This window comes from Diadema setosum, chromosome 2 (genome assembly GCF_964275005.1).
Source record: "Diadema setosum chromosome 2, eeDiaSeto1, whole genome shotgun sequence".
NCBI lineage: Eukaryota > Metazoa > Echinodermata > Echinoidea > Diadematoida > Diadematidae > Diadema > Diadema setosum.
In genome coordinates, this window is record NC_092686.1 from 6167165 (window position 1) to 6189835 (window position 22671).

At 37.3% G+C, this 22671-nt stretch overlaps 1 protein-coding gene across 1 annotated transcript in view; it reads left to right on the top strand.

The window, feature by feature from the left end:
- Nucleotides 1–10780: 10780 nt before the first annotated feature.
- LOC140239286 (uncharacterized) overlaps nt 10781–22671 on the top strand; it is an 85557-nt gene continuing 73666 nt past the window's right edge. Inside the window, exon 1 of the mRNA XM_072319166.1 lies at nt 10781–11069. Coding sequence (XP_072175267.1) covers nt 10900–11069 — 170 coding nt within the window. The 5' untranslated portion in view covers nt 10781–10899. The remainder of the gene's footprint in view (nt 11070–22671) is intronic.

Consider the following 22671-nt stretch of genomic DNA (forward strand, 5'->3'; position numbering starts at 1 on the left):
TATCAATATACAGGCAGCCACCAAATGCTCACACACACACACACACACATACATTTATGTACACACCTCATCTGTAAAATACGTGTAAGCTGTGTGGGATGGTTTGCAGCTGTTGAATGATGGAGGCATAAAAATAGCTACATTGTTGTTGCTAGCTAGGATGTTAAAAAATCACAGATTGTTGAATCAAAAACCTCTGCACACTGTACACCATCTGGCAATCTCCTATGCAACATCATATCGTGCAAGAAATCTTTAGTGTGAGGCCAGGGGCAAACGCGTATGGCATGTGGAACTAGACAATGTCAATAATGCAACAGATACCGGTTATACCGTGTAGCAACAGCATGCAATATCACTCAATGAGCCTTGAAATCCATCGCAAGCTATCGCTGATCATAATCGCAGTGTATGGCAGCCTTTACAGCTTTGCCTTTAGCGACCTTAAATTTACTTGTACTGTCCACAGCGTTCCATACGAGAAGCTTACCAGCTGCTCAGTGGTGGTTCACGACACGGGATTATCACCATCGACCATGGCATACACAGATAAAGGTATCAACACTAGTACAGCCCCTAAAGTGCAGGTTTGCCTAACCACGCTAACTAAGCCTAGGCTCTATCACCCAAGGCAACCACTCCATTCAAATCAAATCGAATAAATTGTACATTTTGAGGGCTAGGCCTAACCGTGGCGTTACAGTACTTTCTTTAACTCGTTTAATTACATTTTCCGTTCCACTTTTAAACCAGGTTTATCTATTTCACAATGGGTTTCTTTATAGTAAATTATGATACTGAACTGGAAGTGGGAGGCTTTCCAAAGACTCTTCCAAGCACCAAAATCTCAACAGGTTTGCTGAATAAGGCATATTGATTGCATGCGCAAGACAGCTACGACAGACGCTCTCGAGAGCACACGCAGCATCAGCAACGTGTAACAGGATACTTCAAGAACTGATAACGGTCCCACATACTGATTTCTGTGCACGGAAGCTTGAGCATGACTGATACAAATACAGCTAGAAAACAGTATCACAAATTGTGATGGACGAAACCAAACACCAAAAAGATACGATTATCTGTATTACGTTACAATACATTTCTTTAAAAAAATGACTTACATTCGTGTGACGATAAAGACAATTTCAAAGTCTTGAGCACTAAAAATTCTCTGCCGGGTAACATTCTTTCAGTTCACACTACAGCTCAAACACAGCGCTTAGCGTATGCATGCATGATGTGTGCCGAGCTTTATGAGACGAGTGTGTTGTGTATGTACGCATTACTATTTTAATACACGCATTGGCCGGTGTGTATGGCGACGTACTAGTAACATGTCGCAATTCGCAAGATCGACATCGATGCACTTCAAGATTTTTAGTATCGATCGCTGGCTGTGTTGTCAAAATACGTTTTCATGTGGACAGTATGCGCTGATTCGTAAAGATACCGGCCTCTGTTCACAAATGACGGTGTGTTCTTTCATGAATAATAATCTCTGATGTAATATCATTCAATGTTGTGTAAATGTGCAGTTTCATTAGACATTTAGATATCTACCAGTGTTTACTCATTTTACAAGAGACCTCATTTCTGTTGTTCATGTTCAGGTTGGAAATTGTAGGCTTTTGTGTTTTATATGGTGAAATATATATATTCATATTATATATCAATGCATTAATACACAATTGATATAAATAGCTGTAAATCGGGGCATATCATAACACAACAAAATACAGACATACAGCAAAGGAATACTCGTTCAGGAAAAAAAAAAACTTCTATGTGCAGATCTGTATTTGCATTCGTTTTGTGCTTCCAACCGATGTATATAAACTCATAGTCATATAAAAATAAGCTAACAGACACTGACAGAGTCACTTTATTGCGCTTCTGTGCCTATCGGGCCATAAAATACGTCACTAAAAAACGTCACATCTTTATGATTACACTAGGCTTCTCCTCTGAATGCGAGCACACAGTGTACGAAGGTGCATTCTGCATGAATAGTGTGGGGAAATCTCTGAAAAGTGTCACTAATTAATTCACAGTTCTGTGCATGTCATAATACCCTGTAATTATAATAATAGGGCCCCGATTCGTTCTAGTAATCATGGTCACTATATGGGGCAGATGGATTCTATGGAACAGTATCACCATGCTTTCTTGAATCAAAAGCCAAACCCCAAACATATATGCTACGTCACTACCAAGTTATGTGGAGTTAGTGGATACTCTCTAAAAAAAAAAAAAAAAAAAAAAATCGAGTGAAAATATTCACTCTTAAAGGAGTGAATACAAAAAAGAGTGAATTTTGAGTGAAATTGGAGTGAATTTTTGAGTGAAAATGTTCATTTTCACTCATTTTGGAGTGACCTCATGGATCACTCGAAGATTTTGGAGTGATCCCTGAGGTCACTCTAAAACGAGTGAAAATGAACATTTTCACTCAAAATTCACTCTTTTTGAGTGAAAATGTTCATTTTCACTCATTTTGGAGTGACCTCAGGGATCACTCGAAGATTTTGGAGTGATCCCTGAGGTCACTCTAAAACGAGTGAAAATGAACATTTTCACTCAAAATTCACTCCAATTTCACTCTAATTTCACTCTTTTTTGTATTCACTCCTTTAAGAGTGAATATTTTCACTCGATTATTTTTTTTTTTTTTAGAGAGTACGGAAAAAATGAATAGATGAAATGACAGATCAGTGATTTTAAGGAAAATTGGACAATCGGTTATGATGTCAGCTGTTGTTGTTGTTGTTTTTTTCTTATAAGTATTTTTTTTTTTTTCGTTTCTGTGAAACCGATATACCTAATGCCGTCATCGTGACAGGAAGATTGCAACAATACGTGATTACACTTTGAGGAAAAATGATATCTGAAAATACAAGTAATATTTTGGACCAGTCTGATTTAATCTCAATCTTTTAAAGCTTTCATGGTTTCCATGTCTTTTATAGTATGTAGGCCCCTATGTTTATCAAAAAATGTCCAATCACTGATTTCCATTATGGATATCACTTAAACCAGTGCTTCTCAACCTTTTCAACGCGATGTGCACTTTGGCTCCTACGTTTGTTTGTTTGTTTCTTTCTTTTTTATAGGCCCAGTTTGATCACGTATTGATCTTTTTTTATTTCATTTTTGGCCGACATTGCGGCCCACTGGTTCAAGCGCGGACTAAACCAACATGGCATTTATCATTGTTATACAGTATAGCTGCAATTTCCATGCTTAATAAGGTCTCATCAGACATTATTTTGAAATATCTTCTTCTTCTTCTTCTTCTTTTTCTTCTTCTTCTTCTTCTTTCGTATGAGGTGTGCTACTACTCCTTTAGATTACTTATACGTTACAGCTGCTACACAGAAATATCAGCTGCTAATATCATAAAGAAAATATCCTATTTATATATAGGGAAGAACAGCATGCGTGTTGCCCATGCGGCTGAATTCGGGCAATTCCGTTACATCATGTGTAGCGAGCATTCACGGTATTTATGTTTCATTTGAAGTCGTCGCTATCTATTAAAATGAATATAATGTGATTCGGACACCCCCCCCCCCCCCCAAAAAAAAAAAAAAAAAAAAAAAAACGCATATCAATGGCTTGGCAAAAAGAAAAAAAAAAACCCAAACGAACAAACAAACAAACAAACAAACAAAGCAAATTAGAGTTAAAAAGGATGGTGTGAAGGGAAAGACAGAGTGATAGCCCTGACAGACAGAGACAGACGGATAGACAGACAGAAAGAGAGACAGATAGCTAGTCAATCGGACATTATACCGACACAATAAAAGGGTTGGGGTTATGAGAACTGGAATGGAAAGGAGATTGTATTTATCGCTATAGCGGTTGGTATATTATAGACAGACTTGTAGGTGTCGGTATAGTGTTATATATCTTTATGATTGGCACATCTGATGATGATAAACTAAGGCCCTACATGCAGACACCAAAAATCGAATCCAAACTTCAGACTTTATTTATTTTGTGTATACTTCATTATAAACATCTATTGTAAAATGTTTATTTCATATCCAATTCAAAATCTGAATCGCTGTAATTTGCTTTCGATGATATTCCCTCCATGATGTGTTCATGTATTCCATGCCGCGAGCAAAGCATTATACTTTATCAAAATATTTTCAGAAAAATGAGACATACGAGACTTCCAATGGCGTGTTTCCTTTACATACATCACCCTTTTGCTTTTCAATGTAAAACGAGAGTCAGAGTTGAAACTGTTATGACGAAATATGACCTACCAAGCAAACGAACATTATAGGAGGATAATTATCTAGAATCTAAAATTCTCTTCCACTGATTTTCGCGCTGTTTTTGCCCATCCTCGAGCAACTCTAAAAAAACAACAACAACAACAACAACAACGGCAGAACCGTAAATGACGCAATTTGTCGTGCTTCTTGCGATATACGTCAATCTCCTCCACGAGTGAAAAAATAGCTGTGACCCCCACCCCAAACCGCACTCCCATTCCATTATACAAAGTAGTCTACAGCCTCTAAAAGTGATAATGACATTCCATTGTGTAACCTCTTTCTTTGTTGCCCGAGCACAATGTCATCCTGATTGTATTCCAACGACCGACGATTGAACCGTTGTATAGGCAACTTTAATTCCCCTCATTGCCCCGTTAAATGCATGAGATGGGGACAATGCTAACGACTCCATCCCTCCCTGCTCTTTCAGTGTGATACCATGCACGTGTTTAGATTATTACTCAAGAATAACAAAAAGTATACTATGCGATAGTTTATGTCCCTGCAATGGAAACCAATGCACATGGAGTCACATGCATACATAAATCAACTTACCTATATGTCCTTATTATACACTGCTAAGCTGAGAAACAGCATTTCCCCTTATATTCTAACTTCATTCACAACAATTAAGTAATTGTAAAGTAATGAGTTTGATCTAATGTACAGTACCTTCACAATTCTCTTGTTATTGTTGATAACGTATTAATTATTCCAACGTATATTTTTAAGCACATGATTTTAATCTGTCTGTTGATTTGTTCATTCATTAGTGGTGTATACATGACGCCATCACGTGGTAACACAGGTTACGAGGAAAAACCACCACCACTGTCCTTCCCGGTTTATTCGTGACAGGTTGTTTGTTATCGACTTGTTATATGAATATTGTGAACACCCATCTGAGTGATGTCAGGCGATTACATTGTTTTGGATTTATTTCCATTTTGCATTCACAAAAACAAGAACTATATAGACATAATTGGGTTTGACAACGATCATTCTACAATAAGAATTTGTCTTTTTTGACGTACAAAAAAATAATTCAATTCAATTCAATTCAATTCAATTCAATTCAATTCAATTCAATTCAATTCAATTCAATTCAATTCAATTCAATTCAATTCAATTCAATTTATTTTCATATTTTTCAATGAAAGAATATGCATCAAAGGAATATAGTGAAACACAATATCCGGCTAGGACGTATAGGATGCACAATAAATTACTGTGAACATAAACAGAACATGGCTGTCAATCTTTGTAAGTTTAGCTCCATGTATTATTGTGAACATAAACAGAACATATAAGATTGACAGCCATGTTCTGTTTATGATGCTAAAGAAATATGATGGAACATACTTAAAAGCAAGCTTGTTAAGCGTAGGCCCCATTCTGAACAGAGTGTAAAAAACCAGATGAGGAGCACGGATGCAACATAGGACCAAATTATAGAAAAAAATTAATTGAAACACATACTTCTAATAACATAATTTGTTTTTGCAACAAAAGGCTTAATGGTAAATAAGTAGTAGTCATAAAAACCAAAGTGTGGTGAGGAGAAGCCTAAACAAAAGCATATAGCTCGGCCCTGTACACACGTTAAGCACCGCCCAGCACGAATGTTTGCTACAGATCGAAACTTTTTTTTTAAGATGCCAAAAAACAACAACTTAAGATTCCATACTATTATTGATGTGCGAGATTGAGAGTTCCACCGTTGTATTCAATTGATTTCACTATTAGTGTTTATCATTTTCCTGTTCAACTTGGTCATGATTAGACATTTCCCTTTTGACGTATACCATGCGATTCCTTGTATCCACACTACTTCAATTTTCGGCCTTTCATTTGTTGTCGTTGTTATTATTGTTATCATGGATATTACTATTATTATCATCATTATCATCATCATTATCATTATTACATGTATTGTTGTTTGTTGTTGTTGTTGTTTGAAGGTGAACATGTAATGACAGAAGTGGACTGAAAAGAGAAATTGAAACTATTGTGTATGCTGACATCCCTTCAAAACTAATGACAAAGGCTTTATTGAATTGAACTGAACACACAAACACACACGCACACACACACACACACACACACACACACACACACACACACACACACACACACACACACACTTGTAGAAAATTTGCATTGATTTCATCTCCTCCCATACAATATAACGCAGGATATTTTGAGTTACAACTATGAACGATTATCAGTCGGAGAACATCGATAAACATTAATCAAGGGTACTACAGTAAATTTCTTTGAAGTTATAGGGAAGCGAAAACTGTTTTCATTTTGACCTTAAATCTGTACTTTTCTAATCCTTATTTTCAGTTTTTAATTTCGGTGTATATCGTTTATTATTATGGTAACAAAAATACTTAAAATTCACACACACACACACACACACAAAATCATTACATCTCACAAATGAAATATCATATTTTGATGGTCATGATATATATGCAAATATTGTAATATAGGTTTTCCCGGCCAATTTCGCACTTTTGTCAGTCCATTTGATAAAAGGTTCATTCAATTTAGCGAAAATCCTCGTCATTGCACATTCTGTCATGCAAAATTGCAACTTGTTCGTTCAATTTAGCATTTCGGTCAATGAAATTCGCACATGTGCCTTTCGAATTCGTAAAACGGGCATTCAAATTGGCACGTGCTCTTCAGTCATTCAAATTCGCCAGCACTGGCGGAAAGTGGTATTTCAGTCATTCAATTTCGCGTATGGGCAGTCAAATTCCAAATAGGTACCCTATGTTCATTCAAATTGGCGTAATGTTATTTCTATTTTGAAAAGGTGAGAACCGTGATTTATATGTATTTAAATGTGAATTTTTGTTTCATCCACACACTGTTAAGTATATAGTCAAGGTATCTTTGACCCTAAATAACTCAAGTTTGTTGTTCTGTTTGTTGTTCTTTCATACATGTTATCAGAACTATGCATGCCATGCTTGCACCAGTTATACCATAGATTCACTTCACTTTCTTATGTCCAGTCATGGCAGCATGAGTTAGTATTCAGGCGTATCTCTCAAGAAGACGGGGAAAGAATCTTAGAAGCATTTGAGGGTAATATCCTTGACAAATTGATGGCTAGAGCTGATCCAAGAACTTTTATTTATTCCTAATGATAACTAACGTAATCTAGCACCCACCAAATGGAAATAATGAAACATTCAGATGAAAGAAATAATCACGATGTAAATTGAAACCTCGTTCTTCCAATTATTGACAAAACAAACTTAAGATCAATGTATCTGTGAATGGAATAATGCTATCGAATATCATAAACACATACACATATTTTGAAAGTACTGTTGCAAAGGTGATATCAGAATAAAAGCATAAACGTGTCTGCTAAATTGACTGCAGTAAATGCGAAATTGGATGCTCAAGAATGAATTCGAATGAACGAGCGCAGCGTATACGTGATCACGTGACTATATCGTGGTAAATTGAATGAACGATTTGCGAATTGGTGCTTGTCTTACGAATTTGAACTGAAAAAGTGCTGATTCGAATGATGTAATAGGTAATTTGAATGCTCCAAAATGAATTTGAATGAAAAGATTATAAAATTGAAATACCGAACATGCCGTCTAGGCTAAATTGTGCTAAATTGAATGCACAAATTAGGAATTGGACTGAAAAAAGTGCGAAATTGGCCGGGAAAACCTACAATATAGATGTAAATTCAAGAAGCAGAGAGAGAAGTAGAATGATTAACCTGCGGAAAAGCTAAAGCTTGAATGAATAAATTCTACGTGTTTCCGACAATTTCCAAGGAAGTTTAAATTCTTAGCAGGTTATATGGAGATCGGATATTGATAATCTTTAGAGCTAGCCAAAATGATCCTTCTTCTTCCCTTCATGCATCTTGAATGCTGTCCTTATTTTTTTCTGCTGCATGGTTTTTTGTTTATTTCAACTTTTTTGGGGAAATCATTTGTTGTTGGTTTTGGTTTTCTAAATAGAAGTTTATCGAAGTATACGTCCACTTGAATAAACAAGCCCGCCAAATTGTCTCCAAGGAAAATAATGCGTACACTATTACAACATTTTTATTACACTTTGATGACATGCATGCACTTCTACCATGTTCATCTGCCTTTGATATTTAACTTATTTTAAGTCACTCCTATGCAGTGAAAACCTGTTTTCTTTGCATTTTGAAGGAGAACATTGAAAAAAGATTATCATGATTCATCTCATATCCAAATGCTAAATGCATCTCGTTAAAGCCTCGTACACCGGAGCCGAATCAGCTGCAAATCCACCCGAATACACGGATTCCGGTGGATTCGGGAGCATTCTGTTATCCTTCCCCGAATGGGCGAAAATTCCGGAGGGATTCTGGAACACTCGTACCAGAGGGATTCGGCTTGTTTTGAAATGTTCAAAACCAGCCGAATACCCTCAAAACTATACCCCCGAATGTGGCCCCAACAAATTTCATTCCGGCCACATTCGGGATGTATTCGGATGGAATTCGATTGGATTCGGGGAGGCATTCGGGGCATTCTGAGCAGATTCGGGCCTTAGGGGAGTAACGGCCCGAATCATCTAGCCAAACAAAGCCAAATAGACGCGCATATACACGAATTATAGAGCCAATCTGCCCAGAATGCCCCTAATACTTCCCCGAATCCATCCGAATCGTTACCCGAGTACAGACCATGCAGAATACAGGCGAGGGAGCCGAATAGACCAGAATACGGTTGAATAGCAGCCGAATAGGTCGAATGAGCGGCCGGAATGACCCGAATATAGCCTCGCGAATATAGCCAGATTGGCGATTCTGCTCTGATTCGGGACCTATTCGGGAAAATTCGTCTTTGGTGTAACCTTGGCTTAAAGCAAAATCCATCGTGTCAAGTTTTTACTGCAGCTCCAAAATTTGTAGTGCTAAATTTAATACAGCTGCCGAGATGTATCAACCTGCTCCAGTCACGCAAGGGAAATTTGTGTATCATTTGCATATAATCGTTTTGGGACCAACAGCATAATTAATGATGGTGCGATGTAGACTTGTCAAAAGGTCAAAAAATGGTGATAAATCATGAAGTGAGGAAGCCTATTGAGGCATATCAAATTTCTATTTTGTCGACAGGAACGCCACTGTTTGAAAGGGAGAGAAGGGGGGGGGGGGGCAGCAAAATGTTGAACTTGTGCATAAACTATAAAGTATTTTTCTTTGTGACAACATTGTACTGATTTTGTGTTACATGTGAATGTAAATTTTAATGTTTTGTGTTGTTGGAAATGAAAAAATGAAATGAAAGGAAACTATGAAAGCAAAATGTCAAATTACTGTGCAACACATCATTGATTCCGAAAGTTTATAGGAAAGCAGAGGTTGGAGCCAGTGTTGATATCTCCCATCACTTCCCAGCATTTGTTTTAAAGTTCTGTTATTTTGTATATTTTTCTTTTTATGTCTTTTCTTTTTGCTTGGAGGCTGTATGGTTTCATACATACTAAAAAATATCGTGTGATAATGATGATCCCGATGACAAGCCAAATTGCTGCCAAAATCATGATTTACATCTTTCATAATTAAACAATAAGAGCCAACAACAACAATAATGATCATTTTAACAACATAATGTAATGATGCAAAGCAATAATTTTCGTGGTTATAATTCTGATCATTATTATCATCATCATTATCATCATTTTTCTTTCATTGTCAGAACTACCATTCAATTAATCATCACATTACTGTTTTTAAAGCATTTTTTTTTTTTTTAATCGACTGACAGCTCTGACAATGTTTTATGACATCGGTCTCGGAAATCATTTTGCTTTCTATTATCAGACCTAAATCTAAAAAAATGCAATGGTTACCAACTTTTTTTTTTTCTCGGAGATATCTGGGTCCTCTTGCAGAAAAAGAAGCAATCAAGCATAAGTCAGGTGCTAGTATCAGTCAACCCGAGAATTGAGTATTCACAGACTAATGTTAAATTTTATGACTTATGTTTGATATGCAACAGGACTCTGGTCATGTTTGAGATTCCATCAAATGCCATCTGCTAACTTACAAACGTAAATTCTTCTCCTATTGAACATGATATATTTTCAGGAGTCAAGCTTAAAAGGGGGGCGTCAACTACTATTTTTGGAAATGACGGTAATCGTTCCAACACGAAGCAACCCGTGCGATACTGTTCAGCCAATAGCAGCTTGTGTTTTATGAATGGATTGTGCGACGCAGAGGAGAGTCAAAGTTCATCGGGGCTCTTGCTGGAGCGATGACGAAATTGACGCGCGTGTACTCAGTATTGCGGGACTATGAATGCGATGGTGTGCAATGTTTTAAAGGGGCGTTTCGAACGCGCGCGGCTATTCTGTACGTAAATCATCACACGCAAGGGCTTACGCACGCATGAAATACGTAAACAAACGCCATGCTGTATATTGGAATTCATGTTCTGGCGCTAATGGATGATGATCTGTAAAATCGTGTTGGAAGCTCTTAATTCCACCTTGCACTAAACCAGCTACGATAACAATAAAGGAACAGTTTTCCATAGTGTGACTTTATAATCATAGTACCAGAATCAAGCCACAAATGAGTGAATCCGGCGTTGATTTAGACTTCGACTTGCAAATGCAGGCAGATGAAGATGCCGACCAGAGCGAGTCCGTGTTGATGAAAGATGAACCTGACGAGCTCGACAGAATTTTGGCGTCGTTTGACTGCCAAAACATCTACGAAATTAAAAGCCAAAGTGCTGAAAGGTAAATTGGCAGTGTGGGTACGCTCCGTATGATAGTATTATCCCTCCTGATTTCTAATACCTTGTTATTGATACGATACGAATATTGATATTCGTGATATGGTACGATGATTCCAACAAGCGGTGCATGTGTGTGATACAACGATCTCGCCTGTCGCGCTACTTTCCCTACGAGTACGAGCGAGCTGAGCTGCGGCGCGGCCGCTGCTTGCTCGGTGGGGTCAAACACGTTGAACTGATATTGGGATGGTGCCAGTGCCAGTCCCACCTGTCTATAACCATGTATTGTTTGTTGCGAGTGAACGCGTAATGCTGGTAGACGTATTAACTCATATAAATTTAATCATAGACATCATATTCATGGGACTTACAAATTAAATGCATTGGCAATGTAGAGTCTATTTGGAAACTGCTCACGTTTAGCAGTCTTGTGCAAATATTGTCATAAGGAATATTTCTTAATCATGTTGTGATCAGTATGACCTTCCAGTGGTGTAGATCTACCAGACATTTGCCAAAATTTTTGAGTTTTGCATGCATGGCCTGCACCTGTGCATCCGCTGTGTGACTGTAATCTATGAGTGTGTGACTGCAGTGCCAGTGGGTGCTGCTGAATCATAAATGGAGAGTGGAATGCTTCTGAGCCTGATCTGATCTGAGCTGAGTCAGGATACAATACATGTATGTGAGTGTGTAAATTGTTGATGATTAAAGGCACTTCATTTAGTGTTGAATAAATGCCTTTGCTTTTAATATCTTATAGATGAAATTCACACTTCCAAAACAAAACAAAACAAAACAAAAAGTACGGCACCTGCATCAATTGCCACGGTTTGACTATGCGCAAATACACATGTAGGTTTCTATATGTAGCAGGCAGTCAAATTTTGGATGCTGTCGTCAAATTATTGGCGGCTTGCGTGATAAAACCATGAAAAAAAAATGGCACAGGGAGCAACTAGCAATCTACATATACAGTTGAGACAGAGAAGAACATCTCGTACGGAAAATAGCAAAATCTGCTCAGCCCAGCTCAGTGTGTTGAGAAGGCTTCTCGGTCACGCAGTGATCTAGACTACTCATTTGTCAACGAGGGTGCTCATGCTATCTACCCAACACATGCTGCGGAGCAGTTTCCTGACATAATAACACCAAAACAAAATGATATTTAACTAACTTTAAGTACTTTATACAAACAGATAAGCTCAATAGCAGGTAAGTGTCCTGCAGTGCAGTGCATCAATTATTATAATTCTGATTTTGTGACAAATGCCTCTTTCCACTACATAGAGATAAGCAGATGGGAAAGAGGGAAAAGAGGAGAAGAAGTGATTGTGAGAGAAACTTGTCATAATCATATGTCGTACATATATATGTCACACATATACAAATTTGTAAATGGAAATAATACATAGACTGTAAATGCATTTCATGTAGGATAGGACACATTCCTGGTGGAGCTTATCATTTTGAAGCAGATGTTGTAATGTGAGATCTTTAAATGAAAGCCGTAAGCATTCACATAAAAGTTTTTGTTCTTTTGAGCACTTTTTTTTTCCAAACAACAGAACATGAGAGATGGTTTCTTGTTCCCTGCAAATATCACATTGTATTTAATCATGCCTTCCTACTTTACACAAATAGTGATTAAACCTATATTTTCCAAGTCTTTGATTTCATATTTTCTTTTTTTTTTGTTTTGTTTTGAAATAAATACAAAAAGAATATTTATTGATTCCTAATAAGCAGTGTAGACTGAATACATGTACACTTGTACAATGTAGATGGTGCATGCTGATACACCTTGTACTGTACTCCTTGGCACTAGCTAAACTGTAGGCCTGCACTTGGTTAGCTTGTGTCCATTTATTCACTTGATGGAGATACATACTATATTGTATTAAGTATTACAATATATACACAACAAATCACATTAAACAATACTTATTTCTGAGTAGATACCTGTGGATGATAATGAATGCAGGCTTTAAAGTTTGGCATATATATTGCTTTAATGCCAAACATTTCTTGACATTGTAGGCTGGAAAGCTTGTTGCTGCAATAAAAAACTTTGTTGACCATCTACAACCGTATGTATACACATATGTACACTGTAATGTGTATGGTACATTTGTATGTGTGTGTGTATGTGTGTTTGTGTTAGCCATAACAGGCCATCTTGATGTAAAACAGGCCAATATTCATGATGCCTGCAAATGTGCAATTCAGTTAAATTGAAAATTCAAACATGGTCTTTTGCATTCTGTTTACAACAAAAAAATAAAATAAAATATGCAAAACTCATGACATGAACAAACATTTTTTTTTGATGTTTTGCATTGCATTATTGTACACCAGTACATTGTATGTGATGTGCAGTATACATACTGATGTACAAATTTGATATTTACATCTTGTTTGTGTTCATTATTGGCATGTACAGTTTGTACATGTACAATTGTAATGTTTATTGCCTCTTTGTGTTTTGTGTTTTGTGTTTGTTTTTTTTTGTTTTTTTTTTTGTTTTTTTTTTTTCAACCAATACATATACAGTGCACTCCCATTTTAAGAAACATCACTATAATGAAATTTTGGTTACAATAAAGTAAAAATTCAGGCCACAACATTATCTACTCAGCTCTACGTGTATGTATTTTTATTGTTTATTTGTTTGGTTATAACAAAATTTTGATGATAACAAGAGAAAACTGCCAGTCTTGCGGACTTTGTTATTTCAGGAGTCCACTTTACATGTATGAGGGTGTTATTTTTTCATTACCCAAACGGTTCATGTATAATGTATACACTACATTGTACATTGTACATACAGTGGACAACTGTATTACATGGATTTTGTGCCAGTCAGTGCATACAGTTGTTGTACTTGTACAGAGTGTATTTATGAGAACTGTCACATGCAGTTTCAGATCGTATGTGTCATTCATTAGTGGTGCCATTTTAGATGTGAAGGCTTTTGATGACTGTACATGCACATTGTAGGTTGGTACCACCCCACTTTCCTTGAAAGCATTGAACCTCTTTCATTCAAAATAGGATGCTGTTAATGTACCCATATGTACATCTCTTCACTGGCAAATACAAGTATGGATTTAAACCAAATACTGGTATGATTTCCTCTTTACAAAGTTTGTTGTTCTTGTTGTTGTGCAACTTGTTGTCACTTTAGATACAGTACAGTGGTGGTTCCTTTGAAGTTGCCTCACTATCAATTCATGAATTGCCACTGACTACTGCCCCACTGAGTTTCAAGTCACATTGATTTCTTCTTTGAATGTGACTGTTTCTATTGTTGTGCACCATATGAGTACATAGTACCATGTCTTTTGCAGACAACAAAAGTTAGATGTGCAATGAAAGTACAGTGGACTACCGTTATAACGTAGTCTTTGGGACCAGCAGTTTTCTTTCGTTATATCGAAATTTCGTAATACTGTATACGCTATACTCGTGTGCATAAATTTTTGCGAATTGCCGCTGTCACACATTTTCGCGAGTGGTTAAATTCGCGATTGGGGGACCAGCGAAAATATGAAGTGGCAAAGAAAGTGTGAATTTTCAACTTGTTACTAGGCCACTAGCAAATAAGAATTATACTAGTTATACACTGCATGAAAAAAAACTTACCAAACTCTGCAAACTAGTACAGTGTAAGTTAGAATTCAACATTTATGATTTTTGAAGTGGTTAAGTCCATCGCGCTAGATTTCTGACGAGTGGTACAATGTACAAGGGGTACGAGTAAATTCAGCGGCAACCAGCTGCTGGAGCATACGAAGCCCCAGCCCCTAAAGTTGTAAAGACGTAGCGGCATGCAAACGCAAGAGCTAGTACTAGTACATGTAATCAAAGGTGACACGCCGCGCGTTTGTAATGTTGTGGCGCAATGGATTGGCTCTCTACAGTATTCATAAGTAGACGTTGACGTGCTATATGTACGTAAACAAACTTAGCCAGTATGGTCTGTTCCGTAAGCCGTGACATGGTACACTAGTACTGAAATGTTCGTATCATCAAGGCAAGGGATTCATTTTGGAAGGTAATATTTTCACGTGTTATTAATTTCGCGAATAGCTCCCGACTCACGAAATTCGCAAAAATAACCCCCCCGCGAAATATATAGCGTATACAGAAACCGAACACTGTAAACAATGAAAATACATAGACTGGATAATGCTGTGGCCTGAATTTTTACTTCGTTGTAACCGGAATTTCGTTATAAACCGTGTCCGTTATATTATGGGAGTGCACTGTATAAGTAAATCAAGCAACCATCAAGTTGATCAGTTTGTATCCATGGCCTCTCATACACACGTAAATTGTACTGTAAAAGAAAATTTTCGCGGTGTTGAAATTTTTGCGCATTTCGCGCAACCAGAAGTTAGCGCAAAAATAAAAGCACGCGAATATTTTTGCATGCCATATGTTCCAGCAGTTGATGTCCTGATTCCGCGGAATTAAAAACATGCGAAACTCTTACCCGGCCAAGCGCGAAAAATTAGTTGCGCGAAAATATCCACTCTTACTGTATGTGGCTACTATACCTTTCCTGAAGCACCTTTGTAATGAGTGTTGTCAAAAAATGTAAACAAGTGATACTTCCTCTCAGTGTTTTACATGTATAGTGCTGAAATGACAGCAGGAATTTTGCCCTTTGGATCTTGTACAAGGTTCCATACAGTACAATGTACAGTACATTGTACATGCACCAACGTATGTGACTATAAAAAAAGTGGTCACTGCCAAAGGCATATTGTTAGCATCTGTGCAATCTTCAATGTCATATACTGCAGAATGCGTGAAAGTTTGTCTTGAGTAGAACCAGGGAAAATGTTGAGCAACTATCAAAGAACAATGGAAAGGCAAGCTGCCCTTTGACCTGGTATCACTTGCGGGAGCCATATTTGGAGTGAAAATCCCCACTGCATTTCTCCTGAAATTGCTTGGCAGGAAGGAATTGGGATATTTTAAAAAGCCTCCTATCAGGCTGGCTACTTCCTTGTCTTTGATAGACCTTCACAGATCACACTACAATCTGTACAATGCAGATCTCAGTGGATCCATACTGTACAACAATGTACATACTGCACACGTATGTGTACATGTAGATTATGCCTTGAAGCTTTATCATCCTGGGAAATCATATCTCTTACAGCATTCTCAACTGAAAGCATTGAATCAAAACATGTATCAGAGAGAAAATGCAAGTAACATGAGACAAGACAAATATGATATACTTTGATACATGAATAAGTATCTGTAATCATCTATTAATTGTTGTTGTGCTGCTATGTAGATCCAAAGATTGTGCCAAAAAACAATTACCTGTAATGGGGAAATTGCCTACACATTAATAAAAACATTATGTGTAACCATTTTTTTTCTTTATGTCAGTGCTTTTGTTCCTCTTGACACTGAACAGGATAAGTTCAAAAGTTAGTTTTTTTGTCATTGATATTATAATATGATATACAAATATTGACTGCTCATGAGGATGATGGTGGAAATTATCATTCCCGAGGTGCTTTTCATACCGACCCTTCTATCACCCCGAGGCGTTAGCCGAGGGGTGATGGAAGGGTCGGTATGAAAAGCACCGAGGGAGTGATAATTTCCACCACCATCCGAATACAGAGCAGTTAATATTTGTTTTATATACCTCATCGTTTAAGACTAAACCAAGATCTAGGGCTAGGCAAATACGAAGTAAATTCTAACTGTTAGGCCTAAACGTTAGCCCTAAAATCAGGCCACAGCCTGCGCTTGCTTGCATGGTTTGCGTGCATTTCGTACACTACCCAGTACGCACGGTACATTGTACTCACTCACACGGCCTTCGGCGAGCTCCTGCATAAAATCTTGGCAGAAGATTACAGTATACATCCAGTTTCCCGTCGCTCGTGTTTTAATTCGATATTTCCGACATGCTGAGATTTGTCTCTGCTTCGGGATCCTAAGAAATTCTAATTGCAAAGTGTACGATCTTTGATCCAGCTCACTTCAAATCACGGAGGAGCGCTCGATCACCATGCCACGTTGAAACATGCCTGCTGTGCGCTATAGTGCGATGATTTTGCATGTGTTTATACGATGCGCGTAGTGAACGTCCTTGGGTGGAGGACCACTAGGGGTTGCGGACACCGCGCGCGAAGTCTAGTGTACTTGTTATGTGTACAAAAGTCGCTGAGGGTTTACGAATTCTATCACGAGGGTTTTGCCTTTCTATCAAGAGGGGTTTGCCTTTCTATCACGAGGGTTTTGCCTTTCTATCACTTACATGAAAACCCTAAGGGAAGATAGACGGGACTACACCTTGTCACGTGATACACTTTTGACCAATCAGTGATACGAATCTCACTTATGAGGTATATAATAACAATTATAATTGTATTATTGTTCTATTGTTAATTGTTACAGTGTAATTGTTATTAATTACAGTGATGTTATTGGTTACGGTACTATTTATTCTTGCTTCAAAGGGTCTGCTTGCATTTTCTACTACACTGTAGCCACATTTGTTGATGAATTTTGTTCAAGTTTTGAACAGTGGTTTATCAAAGTCAAGTCTGAACTACTACATTTGTATAATTTTTTGGGATGCTGCCCTCAGTGTCCCACGTTTTGTACACTTAGGGTCAAAGGTCACAATTTGATTGACAATATCTTTTGTGTGGCCTATGGACTACATATCTCAATTAATTTGATTCAAACTCAGTGTGGATGTGCATCATTATTCAAAAAAAAAAAATCTTTTCTATTGATGGTAGTACAGGGACTACACTTGGTCCATATTATGACACAAAATGGTTGATTTTTAGGATCTCCTTGTTTGCACTCTACGGGACACATTTCTCAATGGATTTTGTTCAGGAGCTGTACATTGAGCTGTTGTTCACTCTTGACCTAAACTACAATGTAGTTTTGGGTATGCTGCCCCCAATGTTCTGTCAAAGGTCACCACTGTGTGACAGTATTTCTTGTGTGTGCTCTACCATCTACATTTCATGATGGATATTTTTCAAAATTCATGAATCTCCATTATCATGAAAATTATCCCCCCCCCCAAAAAAAAAAAAAATTGTTTCTGGTAATGCTGTTCCCAGTGTTTGGCTTTTCATACAGCTGTAGGGTCAAAGGTCATATTTTGGTGTGTGTGTGTGTGTGTGGGGGGGGGGGGGTCTTGTGTGTACCATAATACCATGTTTTGTGATGGATATTATTAAGATTTTCAAATCTAGACTCCTGTAATTTTGTTGATGCTGCCATCAATGTTTTGTGTTTTGGCGGGTCAGAGGTCATCATCAAGGTAGGTTAGTCAAGCTGATTCAACCAGATCATGATGTATGTTTTTGTTGTTTTTGTCTTGTTTGCATAGTGGAAGTGAGATATGCATGTTGTACAATGTAGGTGTCGCTTTTCCTTCACTCTAGTCAATGTTATTGTCATCGCTATCATCACCATTGGCTTTGTTTGCATCCACCCCAATTTGGTGTACTCTCAATAACTTTTCACAGGTTTTGTTAAAAGGTAGGGAATCCCATTTGCATGCCTTAAATGAAAAGTTGTGTAAACACAGTGGTATGTTGAAGAGAGTATCATTTTAGAAACTCCCATAAAGTATTGAAAGTGGAAGGTAACATTTAGTACATTTTTATTGACCGTTAGATTTTTAATTGAATTTTTTTCGGGGCTCACCGTAAATTCCAGTACATTACTAGGCTACCTTTGCAGACCCATGCACTGCATGTGTGTCCATCATGTATATTTTGTGAATAAAGTTCATTAAAACTTACAAACATTTCCATATACATTCTTGCCACACACTCTATATGTTATTATATCAGCTCTTATACTTTTAGATTTGTGTTTATAGATAAAAAATACAGAAGACTGCAACAAAAAGGCTTAAGTGTGGCTGACACACAGAACTACTGAGTAGTTGAGTTTTGTGCATTATTCAAATTGTAGATAACTGTTGACTTCCAAATTTCTAAGCAGTGGCCTAAACAAGTCCCCTGAGGTTCATATTTAATGTTTTGCTGCATTTTGGGAGTTCTGTAAAAGGTATCCCCTACCTTTAAAGGTGCATGGTCCCGGTGTTTTAGTCAAATGCGTACGCGGGCGCACGGCGCAAGTTTCCTATAGAGACCTACGCTATCGACTCCCGAAGTCTGATTCACTGTAGTCAATGGTCCGATCACAGTTCGGCTCATGACTCGGCTGAGGGGGATGACAGCTTCAGCAAACGTCTTTTGTGATGTCATAATAAGAAGCACATATGCACGCACCCTGGCATTACTACAGACTGCGTGTTGCGCAGAGAAGACAACGAAGGCAGCGTTACTTAGCAATACATGCGCGCTTTACTCTTGATGACAGCTCAACTTCGGCTATATTCATATCAATGCTAATGGTGATCGGCAGTATCATCAACAGCGCCCTCTACACTACCGGGACTGTGCACCTTTAATATCTCAGAGGGGATATTTTGTTGAAAAATAAGTTGTTCACAGAGGTCTTCATATGAATGTACATTGTATTGTGCAATGTACACATAATACAATGTAGTTTGACAACCTCAAGTGACCTGCATTCTGTATTATTTTCTCCTGTTCTCAGCATGGTGAAGAATGCTGGAAATAGCTTTTAAAACCAAAACCGGTAATCTGACTTGATCTACATTCGTTCTAGGTGTAAATCTTGCAAAATGGAGGAATTTTTAACAGAAGAAACAGCATGCAGCATCTGGACATTTTTGGATTTATACAATCTTTTATTAAATAGTCTACAGGCTGTATTATACCCAGCAGATTTTGCTCTTCAGAATGCAGTGTGATGTGTATAGGACACTTCCTGTAATTATTCATTGGATGTAAACTGCCCGAGACTTACACATTTTGAATTATTAAAAGTTTATTAAACTCATAAAGAGTATATTTAGTGGTTACTGTAAATCTTGAGCTTTGCAAAAAACCCCCAAACCCCTTAATTATTCATGCTGGTTGTAATGGAATATGACAGTATGGTACATGTATACAGGTAGATCAAGGAAATGACATACACGTAATATACTTTAACAGTTTGTTAAATGCAGTTCTAAGCTCTGGCTGCTCCAGTAAATGACCCACTACAGTGTATCAATTGAAGTTTAGTGCATTTTATTTCCTGTACATACAGATTTATAGCGGAAGTGATATCTGGCATATGCAGCATTTTTGATTATTTGTTTCTTTGTTTTTTTTCTTTTTTTTTCTTTTTTTTCTTTTTTTTTTCTTTTTTTTTTTTTCAAGTGGGTGGTTAGAAAGGCTTCCTGCACCAAAGACCAAGGTCTCTCATTTCAGTAAGATTCTCACACTATGTAATGTGTTTTTCAGTCAAGAGCAACAAAAAAGGTGTTCTATGATGACTCATAATGGAAAGGATTTTTAGAGACAGATAGTACAGTACATGGGGTATACATTGTACGTAGGCCTGTACAATTTGTATGCACAAAATTATAGATGTAATAGAAAGAAAGAGAGAGAGAGTGAGAGATTGCATATCATGGGACAGTCTTTGTACATGTACTGTACAGTAGCTGTATATCAAATATGCATGTGAAAAAGGAGTACTTTTATCAATCAACAGGATATGATTATTCAGGCCCCTTGCCAAAGTCACTTGGCATTCTGCTTTTGAAAGACAGACTACTTTGTCTGTCTGAGGTCAAGGGAAAGGATTTTCAGTTGCCTCTTGCAGGAATCACATACAGTACATTTCTATACACTGGATGAGAAAGAAAGATAAACCAATCTGGAGGTTTCATCATGTATTCAGCTTATTTCATCAATCATGTCCTGTGGTTATTAGTACCACAGAAATCACCATGCTTTTCTCTGCAAATTGGCAACTCTGAAAATGATCTCAGATGATATCCTACATAGGGAACTAGCTTCTGCAAGATGGAACTGGTCAAATTCAGTAAACCTCTACAAAATTGCCCATGAAAAATTGATACAGAAATTTACCCCAATGAGGCAGAAACATTAATTGAAGTGTTCTGAATACAGTGTTTTGCCAATTGAAGTTTTGTACACACCATAGAAAATTTCCATAACATCTGTCTCTAAGCACAATACAATGTGTGTGTTGCAGTCCATATTAAATACAACTTTTGATGTAAACACATCTTTTTCTGGTAGCTACACATGTACGATACAATGTACAAATTGTAGGCCTTCTGTATTTTGGCAATGTACATATGTAAATTTTGCTTTTCAAGTTTTGATTACCCACAATTGAAAAATGATGACTTGAAATTGAATAGCTGTGTATTGAAACTGATGGTAACCAAACATGATTTTTGTTTTGTTTTTGTTGAGATCATAGTAAATGCATCCTCTGAAAAATTACATTGTATCAAAAGTTTTTAATTAGTATATGCAAATTTCTACCTTGCAGGAATATTGATGAAAAATATGTCCTGTTTAACAAATTTGCTGCCCTGTTTTTGCAGTACAAATAATGTGCCAAAAATGTTACTATTGTCTATCAAAAGTCATGTTCCCATTTATGATTTTGTTGTTTATAAGGGCAGACAAAAAACAAGGAGTTAGAAAGCACTGATCTCATACCACAAAGGAGTCTGGATTTGCAGCAGCTGGTTGGAATACAGTGGAGTGGCCAGGGATGATTGATTTATATGAATGGACTCTAATGAAACAGCTGTGGGTAGAGAATGCAATTCATACGAGACTATGCATGAAAACTGAAAGATGAGGGCTTGGATAAATGGGGCATTACAACTGTCTCTGCATTTTGTATGACATTTATTAAGATCTTGTTTTGAGTCTGTGCTGTTGCGGTTGTGGTTGAAAGTATACAGTAACTCCTGTAGATTTATGACCCTCTTTTTCATATTTAAATTGAGGCTAATACATTGCAGTGAGTTTATCTGTGGGAACACTTGTCTGTTAACATACAAACAAGAGCATGGTTCATATACTTCACATTCTTATTTCATAGCTGCGCATTGAACTGCTACATTCATTGTCAACCTGCTACTACAACATTGTAGCTGTTCAGGAATGAGAGTTACATGTATACATAAAGACACCAAGCATGACATAAAGTCACGCGTAAGTGGGGAATAAATTGATCTGTACAGTAACTTCATCTTAGATACAGAGCTGACATTTCTGTTTCACAATTATGTAAAGACATACAAAAGTGCTGAAAGTTGCATGTAAACTTTATGCAAGGTTTGAAACTGTGCTTCAATTTACCAAACGTCATGCAACATGTGTATTAGTACAGTGTCTGAGCCACTTTAAAAAACATGGCTGCCTCTATGATCAGATGTAGAGGGATTGGTCAATGCAGTTCCTGCCAAGAATATAAAACAATTTCTGCAATGGCACAGGCCATCTGGTACAATTAATTTGGCCCTTCAAGGGCAGATTTTGGGGCTTTTACACTGTACATACAGTAGTATATATGTTCTTTCTGTACAAGTGATTTACTGTGTGTACTGTAGTTGTTTGCAACAATTATACATGGCTATAACTCAAATATTAGGCTACATTGTATGGTAGGGACAAAAATTA